The sequence below is a fragment of the Ambystoma mexicanum genome, chromosome 7p (assembly GCF_040938575.1).
Source record: "Ambystoma mexicanum isolate Mex_15411 chromosome 7p, UKY_AmexF1_1, whole genome shotgun sequence".
NCBI lineage: Eukaryota > Metazoa > Chordata > Amphibia > Caudata > Ambystomatidae > Ambystoma > Ambystoma mexicanum.
Genome location: NC_090939.1, coordinates 830,237,154 through 830,261,575, shown reverse-complemented (window position 1 = coordinate 830,261,575; position 24,422 = coordinate 830,237,154). Strand labels below are relative to the sequence as shown.

Below are 24,422 nucleotides of genomic sequence, written 5' to 3'. Positions count from 1 at the left end.
TTGAGACCAATTCTAAAAGAAAATGGCATTCGTTCATGCAGAACTGCTATGACTGTTTCCATTTATTGTATCTCCCACACGTGATATTTGCAACAGCTCGATGCAGCCAAAGGGCGTGGCTGCTTAGGAAACAAGCGGTGAATCAATCTTCTTAATTTCCAGGGCTGCGTGCATCGTTTTCCCGGTTCTACATCTTTAGACACTTTTATACCAGAGAATCGGTTGTAATTTCTTACCCATTTATTGTTGAATATTGGCACATGTTTTTCCAAGGTTTTACCTACTCACTGTAATTTAACAAAGCATTTATGCTTTTATGGTCGAAGATGAAGAAGAAGAAGAAGAAGAAGAAGAAGAAGAAGAAGAAGAAGAAGAAGAAGAAGAAGAAAAAGAAGAAGAAGAAAAGGAAGAAGAAGAAGAAGAAGAAGAAGAAGAAGATGATGATGGTCATTTGGTCCGAAAAAGGTTGAACTACATTATATTGAGATTATGTCGTTGAGTTTGATTATTAGTCTTTCTTTCTTTCTTTCTTTCTTTCTTTCTTTCTTTCTTTCTTTCTTTCTTTCTTTCTTTCTTTCTTTCCTTCCTTTCCTTTCTTTCCTTTCTTTCTTTCTTTCTTTCTTTCTTTCTTTCTTTCTTTCTTTCTTTCTTTCTTTCTTTCTTTCTTTCTTTCTTCCTTTCCTTTCTTCATTTATTGCGTTATGGTTTCTAATAAACAGTTCCCAAGTTAATAAATTACATTTGAAAAAGACTAAAAGCATGCATACAGTATTTACACAAAGCTATGATGAACACAAACTAAGTTAATTAGATACAAAATGAGCAAAATATAATTGTTTTAACTTATCCAACCTTTCACATGCCACCCACAAATGGCTGAGAGTTATCAGTTCTGGACTGGCATACAGGAAACTTAGGGCAATTCCCAGTGGACCTCTGCACCCTGAGCCTCTTTTGTGTTGGTACTTTGGTTTTCTGCTCCCTTACCCTCTCCATCTGCACCCTGCCCCCTTCCTTTCATCTCTCCTCAACCTCAACATCCCTTGGAACTAAAGAATCTGTTATAAAGCGTTCAGTATGGTAAGCCTCAATGTTATATCATTTTGTTTTATGTTTAACTTTGTAATCCCTATTTTAGTTAACAAACATTGGCAAAGTCAATAGTTTTGGCATTTACTGCTGCTTTTCACATTTTGCATTTATAGGCACCAGGTTGCGAGGACAAGAGAGTGCAAAGTGTCAAAGGAGGATGCTATAATGGATGCAGGTGAGCACGAGAATGAGACAGAAGGAGAATAGAGCAAGGGAGGAATTGATTGAGAGAGGGCGATGATGAGCAAGAAGAAATTTGAGTGAGAAAGGTTGAGAGGGTAAGAAATAAAGCGAGATTGTGAGAGGAAGAATGAGAGGGGATAGAGAGTGGGGGTGGGTGTTCTGTAGAGGGAGTTGGGTAGCTGGAGTAGAGAGAGTGGGGGTAGAGTGGGTGTAGAGTGAGGTGGGTGGTTAGCGGTTGAGAGAGTGGTGGTAGGGTTGGTGAATGGGTTAGAGAGTTGAGGTAGGGGGATGGTTGAGGGTAGACAGAGTGGAGGGTGGGTGGGTAGGCATAGAGAGAGTGGGGGTAGGGTGGGTGGTGGTAGATAGGGTAGGGTTAGACAGAGTGGGGGTAGGGTGAGTGGGGAAGAGGGAATTGTGGCTAGGTGGGGAGGTGGGTGTTCGGTGGGTGGTTGGAGGCAGAGAGTGGGGTTAGGGTGGATGGGGTAGAGAGTGGGGGTACAGTTTGTGGGGTTAGAGAGTGGGTGTATGGTGGGTGCGGTATTGAGAGTGGAGGTAGGGTGGGTGAGGATACACAGAGTGGAGGTAGGTTGGGTGGGTGGTTGGTAGAGAGTGAAAGTTGGGCAGGTGGTGGTAGAGAGTGGGAGTAGGGTGAGTCGTTGGGGTACAGAGAGTGGGGATAGAGAGATTGAGGGTAGGTTGGGTGTGTGGGGTAGAGAGAGTGAGGGTAGGATGGGTGGGTGGGGTAGAGAGAGTGAGGGTAGGATGGGTGGATGGGGTAGGGAGAGTGGGGTAGGGTGGGTGGGAGTTGAGAGAGTGGGGGTTGGATGGGTGGGGCAGAGAGAGAGTTTGGTAGGGTGGCTGGGTGGGGGTAGCAAGAGTGGGGGTAAGGTGGGTGGGGCTAGAGAGAGTGGATGTAGGGTAGGTGGGTGGGTGGGGGTAGAGAGATGGGAGGTAGGGTGGGTGGGAGTAAAGAGTATGGGGGTAGGGTGAGTCAGTGGAGTAGAGATAGTGAGGATAGAGACATTGAGGGTAGGGTGGGTGGGATAGAGAGATTGGGGTGCGGTGGGTGACGGGGTAGAGAGTGTGGAGGTAGGGTGGGAGTAGAGAGCATGGAGTTATGGTGGGTGGTTGGGCTAGAGAGAGTGGCGGTAGAGTGGGCAGGTGGGGATAGAGAGTGCGAGTAGTGTGGGTGGGGTTAGGGAGAGAGGAGATAGGGTGGGTAGGTGGTGGTTTAGAGACTGGAGATAGGGTGGGTCGGGATAGAGAGAGTGGAGGTAGGATGGGTGAGTGGTTGGTAGAGAGAGTGGAGGTAGGATGGGTGGATGGGTTAGAGTGTGTGAGGGTAGAGAGTGAGGGTAGGGTGGGTGGATGTAGAGAGAGTAGATGTAGGGTGGGTGGGGGTAGAGAGAATGGGGGTATGGTAGAGAGAGAGTGGGAGTAGGGTAGGAGGGGGTAGAGAGAGTGGGGGTAAGGTGGGGGGTAGAGAGAGGGGAGGTAAGGTGGGTGGGTGGTGGTAGAAAGAGTGGATTTTCCTTAGAGGGAGTGGAGTTATTGGGGTAGAGACAGTGGAGGTAGAGTGAGTGGGTGGGGGTAGAAAGAGTAGAGGTAGGGTGGGTGGGGATAGAAAGAAATGGGGTAGAGTGGGTGGGTAGGGGTAGAGAGAGTGGGCTGGGGTTGGTGAGTGGGTGGGGCTAGAGAGAGTGGGGGATGGGTGGGTGGGGGTAGAGACAGTGGGGCAGGGGTGCATGGTTTGGGGTAGAGAGAGTCAAAGCATGGTCAGTGGGGATAGAGAGTGTGGGGTAGGGTGGGTGGGTGATGGTAGACAGGGTGGGGGTTGTCTGGGTGGGATTAGAGAGAGTAGAGATTGGTTGGGTGAGGGTGGAGAGGATGAGGATTGGGTGGGTGGGGGTAGAGAGGGTGGGTATATAGTGGGTGGGGTAGAGAGAGTGTCTCTAGGATAGGTGGGGTAGAATGAGTGGGCTATGGTGCGTGGATGGGGTAGAGGGGGTGGAGGTAGGGTGGGTGGGGGTAGAGGGGGTGGAGGTAGGGTGGGTGGGGGTAGAGAAGGTCGGGGTAGGATGGGTGGGTGATGGTAGATATGATGGTGTTAGGATGGGTTGGTGGGGTAGAGAGGGGGATTAAGTGAATGAGGATAGAGAATGTGGGGATTGGGTGGATGGGGTAGAGAAGGAGGAGGTAGGATGAGTGATGATAGAGAGGGTGAGGATTGGGTGGGTGGAGGTAGAGAGGGAGAGAGCAGGGTAAAAGAGTTGGGGTAGGGTGAGTAGGGGTAGGTGAGTGGGTGGGGTTATAGAGAGCGGGGCTTGGTGGGTGATGGTAGTTGGTTGGGAGCCAAAATCCTGAAGAACAAAGCAGCCTTGGGAGGATTTGTCAAGAGTTGCCCAAAATAGCCCAAATGTAACCCAACTGGCACATGTAATGAGGGTGGTTTGGGTGGGGGTAAAGATAGTGGGAGTGGAGTGGGTGAGGGTAGAGAGTGTGGGGAATAGATAGAGTGAAATAGAGTGGGCATGGGGTGGGTAAGTGCAGAAAGGCAGCCCCGGGAGGACAAAAATGGATCTGCTTTCACATATAGCCCAAATATAGCCCAACAGTCCATGGAAAATAGCCCAAAATAGCCTGATATGAAGTCACTGGGCAGCTGGGAAATAGAACCCCAGCACCTGACTTGCTTCTTACAAAGCTGCTGATTGGAGCAAATATTGTTAGGGAATTTCTCATTGGCAGTTTCATGCCATGGCATTACCCATTTGCTATGCCAACCAGATATTCTCAGTTCCGAACCCCCATTCTCTCTCTCTTCTGCAACAATGGCTTCGGCATGGGCAACAAAATTACAAGATGCTTTAAAATGCACAATTTAGAAGTTTTTTCCATATTTTGCCCGCCCCCCCAACCCTTCTTACAGAGGTTGGACTTGCTTACCCAGTGTAATATGTGGCCACGTTAAAAAACATTTCCAGGGCAACTATTGGTTCCCAGGCCACCCCTGAATGTCATGTTGCTACATAAACAACAGATTCTTAGAGACCTGAGAACACTGTGCCGGTCTCCAACTGATTCATATAATGGCAGTAAGATAAAATGAAAAAAACATTAAGCATCTCTTCTATTCTCTATCTCTAGTGCTCTCTCTCTCTCTCTCTCTCTCTCTCTCTCTCTCTCTCTCTTTCTTCTCTCTCTCTCTATATATATATATATATATATATATATATATATATATATATATATATATATATATATATATATATATATAGACAGAAAATCTGTTAGTTTCTTCCTTACACAATTCCACACTGTTCCACCAATGCACACCACATTTTTCATAGTTACCTGTTAGGACCCTCCTGACATTACTGGCTCCATGACATTTGGTCACCCCACCCCATTCCCCAGATTTCAGCCCCTTCACACATGAGACGGTTGTCTGAAATCTGCAAAACATGAATGTGGTCATAGAAAGAACAGATAAAATTCTTGCCTATAGGACGTCGAAGACCACATTTCAAGTCCCTAGGACTCACTGTATCCAAGATATTTGCACCGCATCCCAACGCACTGCACCGCGCCAGGGTGAGGCGACAGCTGGGGAGAGCGCACTAAAGGTCCCAGTATGCTGCAGCACACCAACTCTCGCCTCCCCTCCACGTGTGCTCCTGGGTTGTACTCCGAGACCCCCGGCTGGCCCATAGAGTCGGGGTTTGCTCAGAAGCACTTTAAGACAAGATAGCAGCACCCATGAGATGGATGGGGGTACATATATACTTCAACACCAATCAATAAGGACAACTCAATGGTTTGGCAAAGGCAGTCCGTTTAATGACAAGTACAAAAAATGAGGAGTCATAAATATCAGCAAATGGTGCGATCTTCCTTCTCGCTTCAACTCCAATGAACTTCATAAAAATCATAGCATTTATACTGCAAACTCGTCATCATTGATGTGTAACGTTCAAAAGTTGACATGCAATTCTATTGGTTCAGAAAAGGTAACTTTACTATAGGTGCTATATCTGTATATGTTAACGGAGTGAGTGGATTGGGTAAACACTGTCAGGTGGGCATCTAAATCATTCCTTTAAGAATGACTACTGCGAACGTCACTAAAAGTACGACGTCCCATTTGTTCTACTAACTATAGGACCCTAGATTATTTGGTCCATTGTGATGGGGTTGGCAAAAACCCCATGCATACTTTTCCATTTTGCTTAGCAGCACGCAGAATGGTTGGCCAGGTGCGGGGTGCCCCTTAGTTACCCAGCCTTCCTCCGATTAGCGTTACAATCAATCATCACTTTAGTAGCCATGTGTCAATTATTTCACTGTGGTTGACCTTGGGACGGCATCTTCTGTCTGGAAAAGTCCTGATATCTTTATCTGGCCTTGTTCCATTCGTAAGTGTGAGTACTAGCTTTTTCTTGCTCGGCTGGTCACGTGATTCGAGCACCGTGAATTTGCCTCTTTTGCACCAATTTGTGCAATCGATTTTTGTTTCACCCACCACCTGCCTTCGTCTTCTTATCTTGACCTTTCTGAGGCAGGATATTCTGGTCTTAGTTTAAATTAAGTGTAGCTACTGTTTGTCTCTTCTACTGGTATGACGTTGGCTCTCCTGGCACGAGTTGCCTCTGCTGAGTTTCGTTTCTGCCGCTTATTTCAGATTTGGCTAAATATGAAGCTTTGCTCGTGTGACCTTTAGTAACCTGGGTTGATTCTGCTTCTCGTACAAAGTGGAAATACACTTATATAATGTGCTTCATTTGAGGAAGATTATGTATAATGGCACTTGCCGCACTATCTTTCTACTAAGCATAGCAAGCCGCACGGTTTTCTTAGCTTTCTTGCGGTTCCAAGCATATGTACAAGTGTAAACTGGTCGGCCATCTTCATTATGCTTGCGGCTTAAGTTTCTGCATTTGACATTGTCCTTTCACTTTAGGTTCACAATATCCTTGTTCATGGTGTTTCGTCTCTTTGCATCATTCTCTAGTCATCATTTCTTCTGTGTGTGTGTCAGTCCGGGTTCTCGTGACGTCACTATTCGTCTTCCATTAAGACCTTTTTGGTTTCTTCCGGGACTGTACTTAGGCGATCTTCATTTTGTTTCATTTGTTGATAGGGTTTTCTTAATGGATACCTTACTGTCCATGGTTTTGTGGGTATGGGTACTTCAATAGGTGCTGTTCTTCTGATAGGTACTGGACAGAGCCCCACTGCGGCTCTCTGCTGGTTTATTTGTTCATCATATGTCACATATTTTGGTGTGAACGTTCCTGGTACTTCAAAATGAACGGTTGGAGTGCGGCCTGTATTTGGGACCTCCTCTACACTCCCCCCTCTGGGCGATTCATTGACCACTTTCACCTCCTTCTTTGGATCCATCTTCTTTTGTTCCTCTGTATTCACTTTTATTTCATTTCCTGGGTTCCTTCCTTCTTCATCTTCTGGGTCTATACATGATGGTCTGAAGAAATGTCTGTTTGGAGTCCCTATTTTTATGACGCCTTTCAGACTTCCTGCTGTCCTTACGTGTTCCTCTTTATTCCATGTTATCAGTTGACATTGTCCATTTGGGATGCAGTTGACCCATCTTCCCACATAGTTTCTGTGCTTTCTGGGATTGAGAAACTTTGTTCCCTCAGGTGCATGAATGCTAGATCTCACAAAGTCTCTTATTTCCTCATCAGTCAGGTCTTTGGGCTTCCATCCTGTCTTCATATCAATCATGATCTTCATCCATATGGCTTTTTTCGCAGTTTTCTGGCACTGAGAGATTATTATCTTGATAACACAGAATCCTAGTAATATCATCACTAGCAGAGCTCCCAGGAATTTGAATGCATCTGCCATCCACTGTGGAACCCATGAGAATAGGGATCCAAACCAACTGTCATCATCAACTTCGTCTGTTTCGTCAATCATCTGGTTCTGCACTTTTGTCAGCATAACTATTGCTTATGTTAGAGTTCCATTTTCCTCATCGTGAGAAGGTATAAAAGTGCAACATGATTCTCCTATTTTTGCACAAACTCCTCCATCCATGGCTGTGATCATGTCGAGCACATATCTATTCTGGAGAGTCATCAGTCGGATTGCTCTTAACTCCTCCTTGATTGCGTTGAATCCTTCTATGGTTGTGTTAATGATCTGCAGTAACTCCCATCTGTTTATCTGCAACCATTTAGTGTTCGCTCCGACTTGGAATCTTGGCATGAAAATTGTTGTGAAAACTGATGATGTGAGGCTAAACAGCCTATGTTCATACGGGATTGCATGAAAAGCTTCTTCAGATTTGGCAGAAAAGCAATTCTCAATTTTCATTCGAGTCAACAGTTCCAGAGATCTCTTCTTCTTCAGGTGCACATCTGCTTTTGGAAAACTGTCAATATTCAGGTCACTCTTCGGGATCACCAAAGCTGGAACATGGACATTCACTATTGTGCATATACCTCCCCTGTTTCCCGGCAGTCTGATGTATGCTTTGGATCCACATGCCCAATAATGATCCATAATTACTGCAGTCCCATGCACCATTCCTGGGGCATCAAAAACTCGTCCACAGTTCTGATTCTCTCACGTCAGCAGTTTTGCAAGTTTTGCACACAATGGCTTGCATCTATCTCGCACTATGTTGATGGTAGGCTCGTATTGACCTTTGAACATCCAGGCTCTGCATATCACTACTCCCTTCTCCCATCTGTCTGGTGAAAGCACTGTTCCCCAAATCTGCATTTGGCCTCTGTTCTTCCAACTTCAAGCCTCTTCTGGAGTTTTTCCTTGGATATTTAGCTTCTGATTCACTTCCCATCTGATTTCAGCTACTTTTACTCCAGGTTTCTCGTACCTGATCACATGATTCCTAGTATGAGCACTGTTTCTTGTCTTTATGTCTTGAACATAATCATCTTCATCAGGATCGTTTTTTTTGGTTGCCCATTTCAGCAAGGCATCACTACCCATGAATTGGCCTCTGGCCTTGCACATTGCTACGTGCGAAAGACAGTGTGCGGTCTGGACATCAATTTCTAGAGCTACGAAGATCTTGGACTTCCCCATGCTGTATGGTAGGAGTGCACAACCAAAGCATTCCCCTTCTGAGCTTCATCTTCCAACTTCTTTCATGTGCTGGTACCAAATTTTGTTTCCCAAATGTGCTGTGCTGTCCAAGTAATCATTTAGTTTGTTGTCGTCTCCGTGCATGCTTCTCTTGATTGTTGAGGTTTTCATGTAGTTTGCTATGACTACATCCCTGAATGCATCTGTATGGCTCCTTCTTGCTGGAGGATTCTCAAGTATCCCGGTCCATGGTGCATGCCTCCTCATCTGTGCCATCTGAGTATACAAAAGTCTGGCAGTCCTTCCCTTGTCCTCATATATCTTTCTCTTTCTAGTTAGAAATGTCCGTATCCACTCAGGATTGGTTCAGTATATGGCTTTACTGTAGAACTTGTACTTGTCCCTTTCACTGGAACATATATGCTTGGCAATGTTGTATCTGTGGTTTTATTCTTCAGCTCCTCTTGTCTTTTCCTTGCTCTGGCTATGAACGGCCATTATGAATCTACTATCAGTTGTGCTCGTGCAGAGATCCTCTTTGGGTTTGTTCTTGCCCTCCTAGGTATTTGATCAGGAGTTCCTAATACTGCAGTTTCTGTTGGTCTTCTTTCTGACTCTCCTTGTCTTTCCATAACATCCTCTTTCTTCATTTGGCACTTTATTTTGCTTATAGTGGGATTTCTCATAGTAGGCAGTCTTTTATTTTCACATGCTTTGGATTGTGGTTCTGCAGTCATTGACACTAGGCCTGGTGTATGTGCATTCAATGTTTGCATGCGTGTGGTTGACAGTAACCTTTTTTCATTCATACTCTGGCGACCCTGTCTCCGGCTTTTCGATTTGCTTGTTACCACAAGTGTGTGTGTGTCATTGCTAATCACATCCATCTCAAGTTCACCTATTCCGTTACCAGATCTTCTAGGAACTGTAATGACTATGTAAGGCAGAGGTCTTCAAACTGTGGGGCGCGCCCCCCCAGGGGGGCGTTGCCGCATCCCAGGGGGGGGGGGGCGTGAGAGCCCAGCAGCATGAAATGTAAAAAAAAAAATTTGAGGTTGGAGGAGATGGCCAAGGGCGGTTCACATGGTCGGACTGGACCATAAAACTGACTCGGACACCAATGAAAAAGTGGCCTGCAGTTGCAAATGGATATTCATTCCTTTAGTCACAGACCATTTGAATAGTACCCAAGGGGGTGTTTTGTGTCAAAATTTAAGCAAATGGTGATATTTAAAGAATATTTATTCAGCAACAATGGTCAAAACTACTAGCTGCATAGTGAAGTAACTCAAACTGGCCCACATTAGCCAAAAAAGTGGGCCGTTTTGATTGGACTACACTAGCACTTTGCATTTTTAGTACGGGCATTGTCCTATTGCCCTAGAGGCCAGTCTGAGCCTAGCAGCTCATCCATAATGGCCGAGGGGTATCCTCCTAGTGGCCCCCTCACCCATTATGGAGGATCCGAGGAGCCAGCCCAGTGAAACATTGAGCACTCCCTCAGCTGCTTTTTCCAGCTGAGGGAGTGCTCCTGGGCTGGCTAAACTGTGTGGCCCTCATTCCGAGGTGGGCGCAAAGGGATTACCGGCACCGGTGCCAGTAATCCCTTTGCGCCCTATTCCGAGGTCCCTCAAACGGGACCCGCAAAGGGACTTCAGAGCTAATAACGGTACCGTAATTTACGGTACCGTTATTAGCGCCTTCCCCATTCCCATTGAGCATGGCTTTTCAAATGGGGACTTACCGGTCCCGCAAAGGTCGTAATAGACCGGTAAATCCCATACCACCAAGTCGGTGGCGGTACCGGTATTGGTGCTAGTCATGGCGCTAATAGCGCCATGACTAGCACCAACCTCGGAATGAGGCCCTGTGTGTTTGTTTTGGTTCGAAGAGCTGATTTTGGGGATTGGAGGTAGAGTGGGGAAGGAGGGTTGTACAACAAAGGCATTTTAAAAAGGCCTTTGTTGCACAATCCCCCTGCCCACCTGCCAAAATCAGCTCTCCTTCTGAGGCGCTGTGGAGCCCAGGGGACAGGGATGGTATTTATTTTACTGGATATCTATCATAGATGTCCAGTCCCAGTCAAAAATACCACGCTTTCCCCCTTGGCCCCCAAGCGCCAATTGCAAACCGTTTGGCTTTTTACCCATTTCTTTTAAACTATGCTGTAAAATGCAACATTTTAACCCATTATTTTAAAAAAATTCACGGGGGGAAACCCCCCGAACCTCCCTTGATTGGTTCGGACTCCCTCGCTGTGCTCTGTCGCTATGGCATTTGTATGGGAAATATTTATGCCGCTCCACTTAAAAAAAAAAACAGATCCCACTGGCCCTCGCACTGTGTTGGGAATGTGGGGGGGGGAGCTCAGGGACTGTGGTGGGAGCAGGATGGGCGGGAGCACTGGGATAGTGGTGGTAGCAGGGTGGGAAGAGCCCAGGGACTTGGTAGGAGTGGGATGAGGGAGCCCAGCAACCGTGATGGGAGCATTTGGGGGAGCCCAGGGACTATGCTGGGAGTAGGGTGCAGTGACGGCGCGCAATATTTCATAGCGATTTGCACATACTGTCCATTTGACATTTTTGGGGGGGCGCCGCCTGGCCAAACTTTGCTCAGGGGGGGCCCAGGCCAAAAAAGTTTGAAGACCACTGATGTAAGGTCTGGGCGCCTTTGAAGGCTTCATGTGTGCATCATTAGGTGGGTGCACTGGAATTGGAATGCTCTGTGCACCAATAAAAAATGCATTTCTGATCGTTAATGACTGTAAAACAATGATGAATATAATACACAAATACATTATGCCCCTGTAGGTCAGGCGGCAGCATTTACTTCCAGAGAAATATGAACGTCTTTCCTCCTGCGGGAGGAATAGAGTACTGTTCTGGACCCACATCTCGATCATCCGTAAAAATGTGCTAACTTTTAATACAAATTCTAAATGATATTGTCTCTGGATTCAGTTTGGTTCTGTTTGTGGGCTGCAGGTATTTAAACAATTGTCTCTCTTAGCTTGACCACGGGATTGTCTATTATTTCTGGATACTGTTCTCTTTATTCTGTGTGTGTATAAAAACAGGCAATAATCTAACAAGTCTCTCTATTTTGCATGTTCAAAATATTCTAACCCCCAGTCTGTGCCCCTGATCTGCTTCATTCCCGAAGACATGTTGTCCTTGTCCCTGTGAAAAATAAAAATAAAAATTGAGATCTCTGGCACTGCTCCCTCGATCTGTCCCTCGGAGGAAAGTTTAAAATCTTCTCAAATAGTTCTGTTGGTGGTTGGAAAGTTCCACTTGCATCACAATGCCATGCAAGAGAATGCCCATCTGTGTAGAATTAGCTGGATCTCTGATGAATGTGAGAACGTCAACATCAATCAGTCTCCCCACAAGCTCTGGAAAATCCTGGATTAGGTGGAAGAACACATTGCTTGCCAACCTGCTGTCTTCTGGTGACAGGGACATCTGTCCTGTTTTTGCTGCGATTTGGTACTGGTTGCTTTTCATTTCACTGTGAACAGTGTCTGCAATTTCCATTTGTGTGGAGAGCAACTTGTATTACTATGCTGTTTAGGATTATGCTCAGGAGTTCTGTATTTGCTGGATTTCACAGAAAACTGAATACATCTGTAGTTCTCCCGACAAGTTCTGGACAGTCTTCGAGTAGGCGAAAGAACAATACGTTGATAAGCTCATTTGTTTCCTTCCCTGCTTGGGACATTTGGTTTTTCCTCGGTGTATTCAGGAAGTAGAAGGAACTGCTTGGTAATTACAATAAGCAATCTTTTTATAGTCTTTTCATTTTCAAGACCTTGAAGAAAGTCAGTGACACTGGTGAGCGTCCCCACCAATGACAGGTACGATCTTAGCACTAGATCGAAGTATGTCACCACATCTTTGGTGATGTCGCTTCTGTGTGGAAGGAGTCTGGATACTGTATTTTCTTCCAATTTATGTGTCCTCGATCAATATTTGATATATTCTTTTCTAGCCAGGGCTTCAGTGTGCCTCAGTCCAAAGTTCAAATTCGGCAGACTATGTTGTGGTTTTAAATGCAATTTTCTTCTTCACCCTGCAACTAGTATGCACAGAGTGTCTGTTTTTTATGCCCTTATCCTCTTTTTTGCTCAGAGGAATGTCAAAAGTGAAACCCACAACTATTGCACAAAAGTTATTTTTCTTTGCTTTGCTGCTGCTCATGCATCCTTCTTCCTCATCATGGATCTCGTCTGCATGTGTTGTGGTTCTTCCCCGTTGTCTGTAGTCTCTTTGTGCTGGGGTACGGGCAGGGGGCCTACTGTGATGTATGGTTTGATGTCACCCAAAAAGATCCAAGCTGTTCTTCCTTGTAGTTTCACTGCGGAAGGAGTGCAGTCTTCCAAAAGGCACCATTAAACCTTGTCTCGTCCCACCTTTTCCTCGTATGGTTCTTTACCATAATTTCCAGGGAAAACGGATGGAACACAAAGTCCTTGAGCTGTGCCTGTAGTAGTATCTCCTTCTGTGTTCTGTGCTGCCCTGCACCCTTTTCATCGTCGCTGCAGCTGGCCTGAAATTAAAGTAAGGCAATATGTCATGCAATTCAAGTAATTTTGCATTTCAGACCCTAAGATTTCTCCTGTTGACTGGGCATCACATCTAGCTCTATCTCGGGGTGTCAGGGGAGTGTGCATTCTCCTTCCTGTGGCTATTTCGTGCCGCGTAAGGTGATGGTCGGAACCGGGTTGATTCCTGAGTGCATACGGTGCCAAAGGAAGGCAGTGCAACCATCCCTTTCTTAGAGTAAGCTTCAACTTGGCTATTCTCTCCTTTAATAGGCCGTTGAGCTTTTCATATTATCCGTTACCTTGCGGATGATACGCCAACGAGAACTTGTGCTTTATACCAAGCAACAAGCTAATCTGCTCAAAAACCTCATTTACAAAGTGAGTCCCGTAATCTGATCTCCTGACTTTGCATACCCCCCATCTGGGAAATACTTCCCTCACAAAATGGACCTGCCTCTATCCATCTAGAGAACTGACACACCACAACAATTAAGTATCTGTACCCGTTAGATACTTGTATCATGTCGACGTAATCAACATGCAAGTGCTGAAAAGGCCCATTTGGTCTTGGGATGACTCCTCTCATTACTTTTAATGTGTGCCCAGCTGTGAAATGTTGGCAGATTATACAGTTCACTATAAAAAAATGCAAAGTGCTCGGTTAAGTTTGGTATGAACCAGTCTTCCGCGAGCGTTGCCGCTATATTCTCTTTTGTCATGTGTGCTGGATAGTGTAACTGCTCGCGCACTAGTTTTTAGAGTACTATAGGCATTACTGGTTTACCAGTGCTGTCTTGTCGCCACACATTATTGGAGGGATTTAAAGAACACCCTCGCCGTTTCCATAGGTTTTTCTCCTCATGTGGTGCCTCCCCTTGGCGTTCCATCAACTGTTTCTGCCCCAGATTATTGTAGCTCTCAGGTGCCATCTGTGCAACAATCATTTTCTCATTTGTGTAAGAGACCTCCACCTCCATGATTGTCTCATTCTTGGATGCCATACGTTTGGCTTCCGTGCCTGCCACTTGATTTTCTTGTGAGATAAAATCTGTCCCCTTTGTGTGGGTGGCGCATTTCATGACCGCTATGTCCACTGGGAGCTGTAGTGCCTTAATGATTCTATCCAATAGGGCTGCGTGCTGCACTGGCGTGCCGTCCGCCCGTAGGTAGCCCCTCCTTTTCCAGCGCGCTAGGCCTGCGTGCACTGTCGACGTCACATAGGCGGAGTCACTGTACACCATTACTTCCTGGTCTGCGTGATTCTCAATCACGAGTATAAACACCAATAATTCTGCAGCATGTGCTGAGTAATGAGATGGTATTCGTGCACTAAGGAGTACTTGAAATTCTCCATTTGCTGTGTGCTTCATCACAGCGACCCTTGTATATCTTGTCCATTGGTTTGATCGATTCTCGAAGAACCGTCAATGAAGACAATTTCTCCTTCTGCCAATGCATTTTCTTTCACTCTGGGGATTTCATCATAGAATTCTTCATAATTTGCGCAGTCATGGATCGGCTCTCCTTCAGTGACTGGCTCGGCTATGCACATAGCTGGATTCACTGTCTTGCATCAGACTATTTTAATCGAAGGATTCAATATGATCACTTCATAAGCAGAAGCTAAGCTCTCTGAGATGTTAGTGTGCCCTTCGGTTTCTCTAGAATAACAAATAGCGAGTGCTCGACGTACAACGTCATTGAGCATCCCATTACAATGGTAGTGGCTTTTTCGATGGCGAACGCTGCGGCAGCTAGACTTTGTTCGCATGGGAAATGGCCTCTCATCAATGGGTCCAAATTTCCACTATAGTATGCCAGGGGCTTGTACCCCAATGTGGTTCTCTGTGTGAGTACTGCCGACATAACGCTGCCAATTCATGTGCGAGAACACGTAAAATTCCTCTGCCTAACTGGGGATTCCTAAAACTGGTGCAGTGCAAATTGCACTTTTGAGTTCATAAAATCCTTCCTCCATGGTCTCAGACCATTCAATATTTTCTTTCGTTACTTGCGCTCTCTTTAGGGCCTGAAGCAAAGGCTTGGTGTACGAGCTGTAGTCGAAGACCCATGCCCCGACATAATTGCACAGGCCTAAGAAACTCTGCATCTGTTTTACCGTGTGTGGCTTGGCTGTGTTTAGTATAGCTTCAGCTCTTTCTGGGGTAACTCTTATCACTTCATGAGAAAGCAGCTGACCTATGTAGAGTACTTCTCGTTGAAAATACTGTAACTTCTCTTTGTCAACCTTATATCCCTTCTCAGCCAATATGGTCAATAGCTGAACAGAATCGCGTCTGCATTTCTCCTCTGTTGTGCTGCAAATGAATATGTCGTCCACGTACTGCAAGATAACACTTTCTAATGCAATATTGCTTAGGTCCATTTGCAGGACTCTGTTAAAAATAGAAGGAGACTCACAGTACTCCTGGGGTAGCCTTGTGCTTTTCAGATGCATCTGTTTGAACGTGAATGATGTCAGATCTTGTGAGTCACGGTGCAGCAGGATTGAGAAAAACGCATTTTTCAAGTCAATCACCATGAAATATTTTGCCTCAATAGCTATATTACATAGAATTGTAGCCGGGTTAGGGACTAAAGGGAACTCAGCCTCAACAATATAATTTATCGGTCTCAGATCTTGAATTAGCCTCCAAGACCCCCCTTTTGATTTCTTGATGAGGTAGGCTGCAGTATTGCATGATGACTCTGACGTCACTGAGATGCCTTGCTCCATCATAGCTAAAATTGTCTTAAAAATTCCTTCATCTGCCCCTCTGGACATGGGATATTGTCGTGCTTTTCGTAGAATTGCTCCTGGCTTCAGTTTAATCTTCACTTCTCCGACCCCTTTCAATAAGCCTACGTCACAGGGTCCAGTGGTCCACACTGAGACAGGCACTTGGGCTATGTCTTCATCAAAATATTCAGGACGGTTCTGTGCCAACATCATTCTCTGAGGCATTTCTCTTTTGAACATTCTCCGCCAGAAAGTGAGTTTTACCTCAACTGCTGTTTCTCCCTCATCTGCTTGCTCGTCAAACAGATCGTCATCAGTGACGTCAGTCAATCGATACCCCTCTTCAATGGCGATTACTGTGCACCAGTGTCGGCCTTCATCATCATACCCATCGATTAAAGCCATTTTCTGTCGTGCTGCAGCTGTGTGTATCACCAAGGGAAATACTTGTCCCCTTTCCTCGTGCATCGGTATTCTTGGTCTGAACAAAAATTAATCTGGGGTCCTCATAGTTTTTTCAGCAAGATCTGGCAGCCCTGCCATCAGTACACGTATTCCATATGCAAATATTTTGGGCTCCAATGATACGGCCCTCATAGCTGTGTGTCCTGTGTATGCGCTAATCCTTTCGCATACGTTTGAATAGTGTATTCCTAAGTTGAACATACTATGCCCTCCTCCATGAACGAGATTGTCATATTTAACTTCGTCATTAGATCTCGACCCAAAATGTTTACTGGGGTTTGTCATGAATATAATAGAGGCACATTCATTTCACATTCTCCTATAGAGACTGGAAGTGTGTTTGTAAAGGGCACATGACTTGTAACTCCTGTAAAACTTGGAGTATTTATAGCATCGCCGGACAAGAAAAACTTGCCTTCACATATACACGAACGTGTTGCACCCGTGTCAACGAGGAAGGAATATTCTTTATTCCCTACAATGACATCCACCCTTGGTTCCCGGTGAGGGTCTGGTGTCACTGATAGGATAGAACACATCAGGGTTCCCAGCGAGCTGTCCTAGTCCATATATAATTTTGTCCCACCTTGTGCGAATGGACTTCCCCCATCACCAGTATTGTTCCTTATTCCAGGGTTCGCACTCTGTCCTATGCTCACTGTCTGTGACAGTTGCATCAGTGACTATTGGGACTGTCCTTGTGGAAAACTCACTGAATTCTGAGGTTACAAGCCTTGTTGCGCTCCTGGCGTTTGTGGTTGCGCCGTGTGATTTTGTGAAACTCCCTGCTGTAGAAACGGAGGTGGATTCACCATACCTGCTCCTATCCCTTGGCCATTCTGCATCATGCTTTGATTTCTGCATGTGCGCGCTAAATGCCCTGCATCCCACACAACCAACATGTTGGCGGTGGTCTGATCATTTGCCCATTTCACATATCTTGGTTGCCATTTTGCATATTTTGAAAACCTCCTTGATTACTCTGAAACCCTCCCTGATTACTCTGCCATCCTCTTCCTCGAAATCCTCTTCCCTTGGGGTAAAACCTAGTATTGCCCTGATAATTCTGCTGTGGATTAGTAACTTGTGGTATACTCAATTCAGCTGTGATAGTTATCATGGCTCCTTCAAGTGCATATTTTGACAATTTCCTCTGTACTAATTTTGCCTCTTCATCCTTTCGTGCAGCTTCCTTTTTGCGATTCTTTTCTTGCAGCAACGTGCAATAGTGTAAGATGGTCAACTGTATTTCTGACCATGGCTTGGCCTCGATTCCCACCAATTTCTTGAGCTGTTTTTGTACTGGTTCTGGCAGCCCTTGACACAATATATGGTAGAACACAGGTATAGATTTCCCCCAGGATTCACGAGTCTCGAGCACCCACGCATCTTGAAAATTCTGTATGTAAATCAACAGATCTTCGGACTCTTTCATTTTACATGTCATGATAGCCCCCATATCGGAAGTATCTGGGTATAGCACTCGCGGTGCTTTCCATACCGCGGCTCTGCAATTGTTAAATGGAGTTCTGTCATGCGCTGTATTAACTGTGTTCACACCAGGGTAACCCGCCCGTGCCCTACACATCGTCGGTTCTATCACCAAGTATGGCGATCAAGAGACCTTTGATATCCCCGATAGCTAACATGTTCCCTCCCGTAATTTTTTCAAGTTCGTGTATCCATTTGCGGCTTTGATGTCAGCATCGGAAGCTTGTTTTTTAGGTTTTCCCGATCCATGTGTGCCCATGGAATATATTGTGGTCTTGCCCCTCCTTACTCCAACAATGGAAATTGAGACGCATAGCCCTCTCTCTCTTCCCTCATTGTTCTCCTATCTATTGCAGGGGTAATGGTTCTGCATCACCGCATACCTGGCAATGTCCTTAGCCGGCTCGCATAGGGTCGTGGAGACACCCCCCTCTGACCGTGAGATACTTCTTTACGTCGGTCTGTGTGGCTAACTATGATGTCCTCGGTACAGGCTCACTAGTGTCTGACCATCTTATCCCTTTTCCCATTGAGAGTCGTCTTTCGCATCTCCTCTCTTCCTCCTTTCCTTCACGCTCCTCTCTTTCGGTGTCAGACATTGTCTGCCCTCAACTTGTGCAACTTCTTGCGTACTCTTTACTCCTGCTTATTTCTAATATATCTAGGGAAAGTTCTCTATTCCCACTGATTCGGGAGACATCCTCAGTGTCATAAAGCTGAGTGCTCTCCAGGCGCTCGTTTTCCCCCTCCCCTTGGGGTACTTGTTCTAGCCCCATATCATCATATATCCTATCGATCGTTTCTCCGATGCTTCTGGTGTCGAAGTCATCTTCGATATTTGTTCTAGATGTTCCTGGTACCGAATCGTACTCAGGAAATAATTCTTCTATGTCCTCCCACTCTACCACTGGATCAGGTTTTTAACCTCTCATTCCAGATATTCAAGATCTCGTGCTCTCTTCCTTCGCTTACGTTCTACATCGTCATAGAATTCTCTACGCTTCCTCGCCTCTTCTCTGACCCTATCTTCTTCCTCTTACTTTGTGTCTCTACGTTGATTTGCCCTTCGGATTTTCTCATCCCTTTGTCTCTTTATTCTTTTCTCTCATATCCTTTGCTCTTCCTCTAACCTTCGCTGCTCTTGTCTGTCATGATCATTGGCTGCTCTTTGTTTACGATCGTGTTGTTTTTCTTGCTCTTCGCGATATATCTGTTCTCGTCTCTGTCCTTTCCTTTTCCCTCTCTTTTCTCTGTACATCGTCTAACTTCTCCTTTTGTTTCGCGATATCAATGCTTTTGCCATCGAGTTTTAATAAAATCTGCCTTCCCATCCATTCATTCTTTGTGAATGCTATCCCATCAGTTCTATCCTCGGTTCATTTCCATCTTTTGCCGTCTCTCTCTTTGTCGAGATAGGTACTTGCCTGTATCTGGTCTCTTCTCTCGTCATCGTGTCTCTCCTTGTCCCTCGGGACTTTGGAGGTAGTATCCCTATCTCTTTCCGAATCTGGATTTTCGTCACTACTTTGCGTAGGTGACTCATATGCTGGGTTGCTATACCCTGTGGCTGCTTTAAGTTCCCTGAGCGGGTATAGCCCTTCCTCCTTATCATCTTCAATTTTTGTTTCATATGAGGCGGGTGGCGCTGAGGGCGTCTCACCCCCCTCTGTGCATATGTTAAGTATCCAGTCTGATGGCGGTTCCTCTTCCTTGTCTTGTTGATACATTTTCCACAATTCTACACTAGCTAGGGGTTTGTCTAACTTTCTGCCCATGTATGTGGCGTGTAAGTATGTCGTCATGTTTGCAAAACAGCTCTAGATAATGACCCGCCCTGTGGCCAAGGCATAAACATTTTGTGGGCGGTTCCTTTAACTCATTCTGCACTGTACTTTTTCAGCTTTGGAGCATGTTTCGGCAACTGTTTGCACAGGTGCGCTAATGGAGTTATGTCTTCCATGCTTAAATCTGTTTACTTTCTTGTTATATAACACTTGTCAATGCTTTACGTGACTTTAAACAATTCCAACAATATGAGCGAGCACCAATCACTGCAAGCTCCAATCCCGTTTTTTCCACAAAATTTCATATCTTCTATATTACTCAATAAACATACATTCTTATACTACAATATCTCAGTTATTCAATCGTGTAAATCTTATGTCAGTTCCTTTAAGAAAATGTTTGACTTATGATGTCACAACAAACAAGACGTAAGACAGACGTTAACAGACTAGACGAACTACAGCTGGCCACATATATCTCTGCCTCTAATTATGCTTACCCCGACATGGAGTTTCAACCCATTCCTTTCACAAAAAACGTCTTTAATCGCTGTGGTGGCCTATTTGTTCTCCTTTGTTTGGGACTCTGGATGCAGGTTTCTTCTAGCCGCTTATATTAAAAGTGTAGGAATTAGGCAAATCCTTTCACTTCTCGGGTGTCTTCCCCGGGACCCTCTCTCTTCTCGGGTGTCCTCTCCGCTATCCTCTCTCTGTCTACTTAATTATTCTAGAGTCATTATTTCCTTCCCCATATATATATACATTCTTCTCTACTTCTGACTATATTTTGTTTTCCTGCCTCCCTCTGTTACCTTTTCCCTTACTTGTTCTAAGGTACATTACATTTTCCAAAGCATTAGTCTTTTTCACTCACCATTCGCATGTTTCCTCTCTGGATCCTCGGGATCACCGCCTTCGTCACCGCCTTCTCCGGCTTTTCTCCCGCTCAGCTGCCCGTAGGTGTGGGAAGGGGTTATGTGGGGAAGCACAGGTCCCTTCAGACCTCGTTCTGCAGATTTTATTTTTACTCGACCACTATCTACAGGGAGCTTCACGGTCTACTCAGCCGAATGGCAAAGGACTTGTGATATTACTGAGGACCTAGAGTTACTTTATGTCGATGGTCAATAGGTGTCTTTGTCTAATCGATAATTGATAACCATCAATCTCTCTACCAAGTGTAATCCGAGACCCCCAGCCGGGCCACAGAGTCAGGGTTTGCTCAGAAGCACTTTAAGACAAGATAGCATCACCCGTGAGATGGATGGGGGTGCAGATATATACTTCAACACCAATCAATAAGGACAACTCGATGGTTTGGCAAAGGGAGTCCGTTTAATGACATACAAAAAACAGGGAGTCATGAATATCAGCAAATGGTGCGATCTTCCTTCTCGCTTCAACTCCAATGAACTTCATAAAAATCATAGCATTTATACTGAAAACTCGTCATCATTGACGTGTAACACTCAAAAGTTGTCATGCAATTCTATTGGTTCGGAAAAGGTAACTTTACTATAGGTACTATATCTGTATATGGTAACGGAGTGAGGGGATTGGGTAAACACTGTCAGGTGGGCATCTAAGCCCTTCCTTCAAGAATAACTACTGCGAACGTCACTAAAAGTATGACGTCCCATTGGTTCTACTAACTATAGGACCCTAGATTATTTGGTCCATTGTGATTGGGTTGGCACCAACCCCATGCATACTTTTCCATTTTGCTTAGCAGCACGCAGAAAGGTCGGCCAGGTGCGCGGAGCCCCTTAGTTACCCGGCCTTCTTCCGATTATGGTTACAATCAATCATCACTTTAGTAGCCATGTGTCAATTATTTCACTGTGGTTGGCCTCGAGACTGCATCTTCTGTTTGGAAAAGACCTGATATCTTTGTTAGGCCTTGTGCCATGCGTATGTGGGAGTCCTAGCTTTTTCTTGCTCGGCTGGTCACGTGATTCAGGCACCATGAATTTGCCTCTTTTGCATCAATTTGTGCATTTGATTTTCGTTTCACCCACCACCTGCCTTCGTCTTCTTATCTCAACCTTTCAGAAGCAGGATATTCTGGTCTTAGTTTCAATAAAGTGCAGCTACTGTTCATCTCTTCTACTGGTACGACCTTGGCTCTCCTCGCATGAGTTGCCTCTGCTGAGTTTCGTTTCTGCCGCTTATTTCAGATTTTGCTAAATATGAAGCTTTCCTTGTGTGGCCTTTAGTAACCTGGATTGATTCTGGTTCTCGTGCAAAGTGGAAATACACTTATATAATGTGCTTCATTTGAGGTAGATTATGTATAACGGCGCTTGCCACACTATCTTTCTACTAAGCATAGCAAGCCGCACGGTTTTCTTAGCTTTCTTGCCGTCCCAAGCATATGTACAAGTGTAAACTGGTCGACCATCTTCATTATGCTCTTGGCTTAAGTTTCTGCATTTGACATCGTCCTTTCATTTTAGGTTCACGATATCCTTGTTCATGGTGTTTCGTCTCTTTGCGTCATTCTCTGGTCATCATTTCTTCTGTGTGTGTGTATCAGTCCGGGTTCTCGTGACGTCACCATTCGTCTTGCATTAAGACCTTTTTGGTTTCTTCCGGGACTGTACTTAGGTGACCTTCATTTTGTTTCATTTGTTGAGAGGGTTTTCTTAATTGATACCTTACTGTCCATGGTTTTGTGGGTATGGGTACTTCAATAGATGCTGTTCTTCTGATAGGTACTGGACAGAGCCCCACTGCGGCTCTCTGCTGGTTTATTTGTTCACCATATGTCACATATTTCGGTGTGAACGTTCCTGGTACTTCAAAATGGACGGTTGGAGTGTGGCCTGTATTTGGAACCTCTTCTAAAGGGATATGTCAGCCAGCCACACGCGCACATTCTCAGTGCAGTTTACTTCAGAGTGCAAAGCACATCAAGCGATAAGCGAATCGGAACAGTGACCTAAAGGATCATTGATTTTCAACAATTGATGAGAGTGTTAACATGTCTATCTACAGGACCTGTGCGCAGTACAGGTAGTTTTAGCTAGTTTCATATCAAACCTACACAGCAATCTCTTTAAATACATCTGAATTGTACCACATTTAGGAAACAATTGACATATTAAATCAGGGAGCATTTATTTAGTTATTGTTTGTAATTAGTTCCCCAGTCATGGTGAAAATCGCTCTTTTTTTTAGATCTAAGTAGGGAAAGATCTGTAAGCCCTTTTTTAAAATAAAAGCCAGTTGATTAATCAAAGCTTCACAATACGTTATTATTTTATTATTATTTGCATTTTTATAGTGCTCACAAAGCTGCTGTTACAGGATTATGTCTTAGTTGCGCATTTATAATGTGCTGAATACCCAGAGGTTTCTTAAGCGCGGATCCTGGGTTCGAACCTTTGTTGTTTCGTAGCCTCTTCTTTCCACGCCGTGCACATTGCCGCTGAGCTGTCCTCCCGCGAGGGGTTTAGTGTTCGATTTGGACCTGGAAGCAATTCCTTTGTTTGGGAGTTGTAAGAATCACTGGATTTTGTTTGGACAATCAAAACATGTTAATTAACAGACTTATATTTCGTTGCTGCATCTGGTTGCCTCAGCCCTGAGATGCATGCATAAATATTCAGAAAGTCATTGTTATTGCGGCCTCTCATTATCAAACTGTATTATTTGATACTGCAGGCTGTGTGATGATGTCAGACCTGACGTCAGGAGTTCTTTACTAATTGCACCATGTGTTTTTACTATAGCATCTAACTCCCACTTCTGTTAATACTTGGGGTGCATTTGGGTCACTTATTTCAGTCTTATTTTATGATGGGTACTTAGAGGTGCGCGGCCCAGGACCAAAGGCCATCCTCAGTTGGCAATATGGGTGTGTATGCTGTGGCCAGGCAAGAGCCCAGTTCATGTTCAGTGGGTTCTTTGAGGCACGTTGATGGCCCAGTGAGCACACTGGGGAAACCTCATGGCCTATCCATATTGGGCTTCTCTGGGACTGACGCATGGGTGACGGCCATTTCCTGTGCAAATTGCAGGCCATGCCCAAGCGGCACATTTGGCCTCATTACACGGATGGCGGTAAGGATTTACCGGTACCGGTAAAATACCGGTACCAGTAAATCCTTACCGCCTTACTACGAGGTCCCTTTGCGGGTTGGGGGATTTAACGCCTGCTTTTTGCAGGCGTTAAAAACCAACCCGCAAAGGGACCCGGGGAGGTAATTACGGTACCGCAATTAGCGCCTTCCCCATTCCCATTGAGCCCTATGGGCCAAAAATGGGAATGGCGAAGGGCAATGGTGGAAGGGGGAATTACCGCCCCGCCAACCTTGGAATGGGGCGGTAATTCCCCTTTCCGCCAAGGCGGTGCCGGTATTTTACCGGCATGAACCATGGCGCTAATAGCGCCATGGTTCGCCGCCATCTGTGTAATGAGGCCCATTGAGTCTTTTTGAGGTTTCTGAACGTGGCAACAAGCCATGCCCTTGGCACGGTTTCACCCGGTTTAGCAGTACACCAAACACAGTGGGCACTTTGGGTGTGTTTGCTTTGCATGGGCATGGATGAAGGCCACCCCACAGGTACAATGCCTACTGGGCATGGCTTCAACCCATGCCCAGTGGACACATTGGGCCTCAATACACGATGGCGGTAAGGATTTACCGGTACCGGTAAAATACCGGTACCGGTAAATCCTTACCGCCTTACTACGAGGTCCCTTTGCGGGTTGGGGGATTTAACGCCTGCTTTTTGCAGGCGTTAAAAACCAACCCGCAAAGGGACCCAGGGAGCAAATTACGGTACTGCAATTTGCAGTACCGTAATTAGCGCCTTCCCCATTCCCATTGAGCCCTATGGGGCAAAAATGGGAATGGGGAAGGGCAATGGTGGAAAGGGGCATTACCGCCCCACCAACCTTGGAATGGGGCGGTAATTCCCCTTTCCGCCAAGGCGGTGCCGGTATTTTACCGGCATGAACCATGGCGCTATTAGCGCCATGGTTCTCCGCCATCCGTGTAATGAGGCCCATTGAGTCTTATACAGCTGTCGGGGTCAA

At 45.5% G+C, this 24,422-nt stretch overlaps 1 protein-coding gene across 1 annotated transcript in view; it reads left to right on the top strand.

The window, feature by feature from the left end:
* Nucleotides 1–316: 316 nt before the first annotated feature.
* Nucleotides 317–24,422, top strand: part of LOC138526006 (nucleolin-like) — a 49,923-nt gene continuing 25,817 nt past the window's right edge. The window contains exons 1-2 of the mRNA XM_069636296.1: nt 317–465; nt 1,206–1,267. Of these exons, the coding sequence (XP_069492397.1) occupies nt 317–465; nt 1,206–1,267 (211 nt within the window). The remainder of the gene's footprint in view (nt 466–1,205; nt 1,268–24,422) is intronic.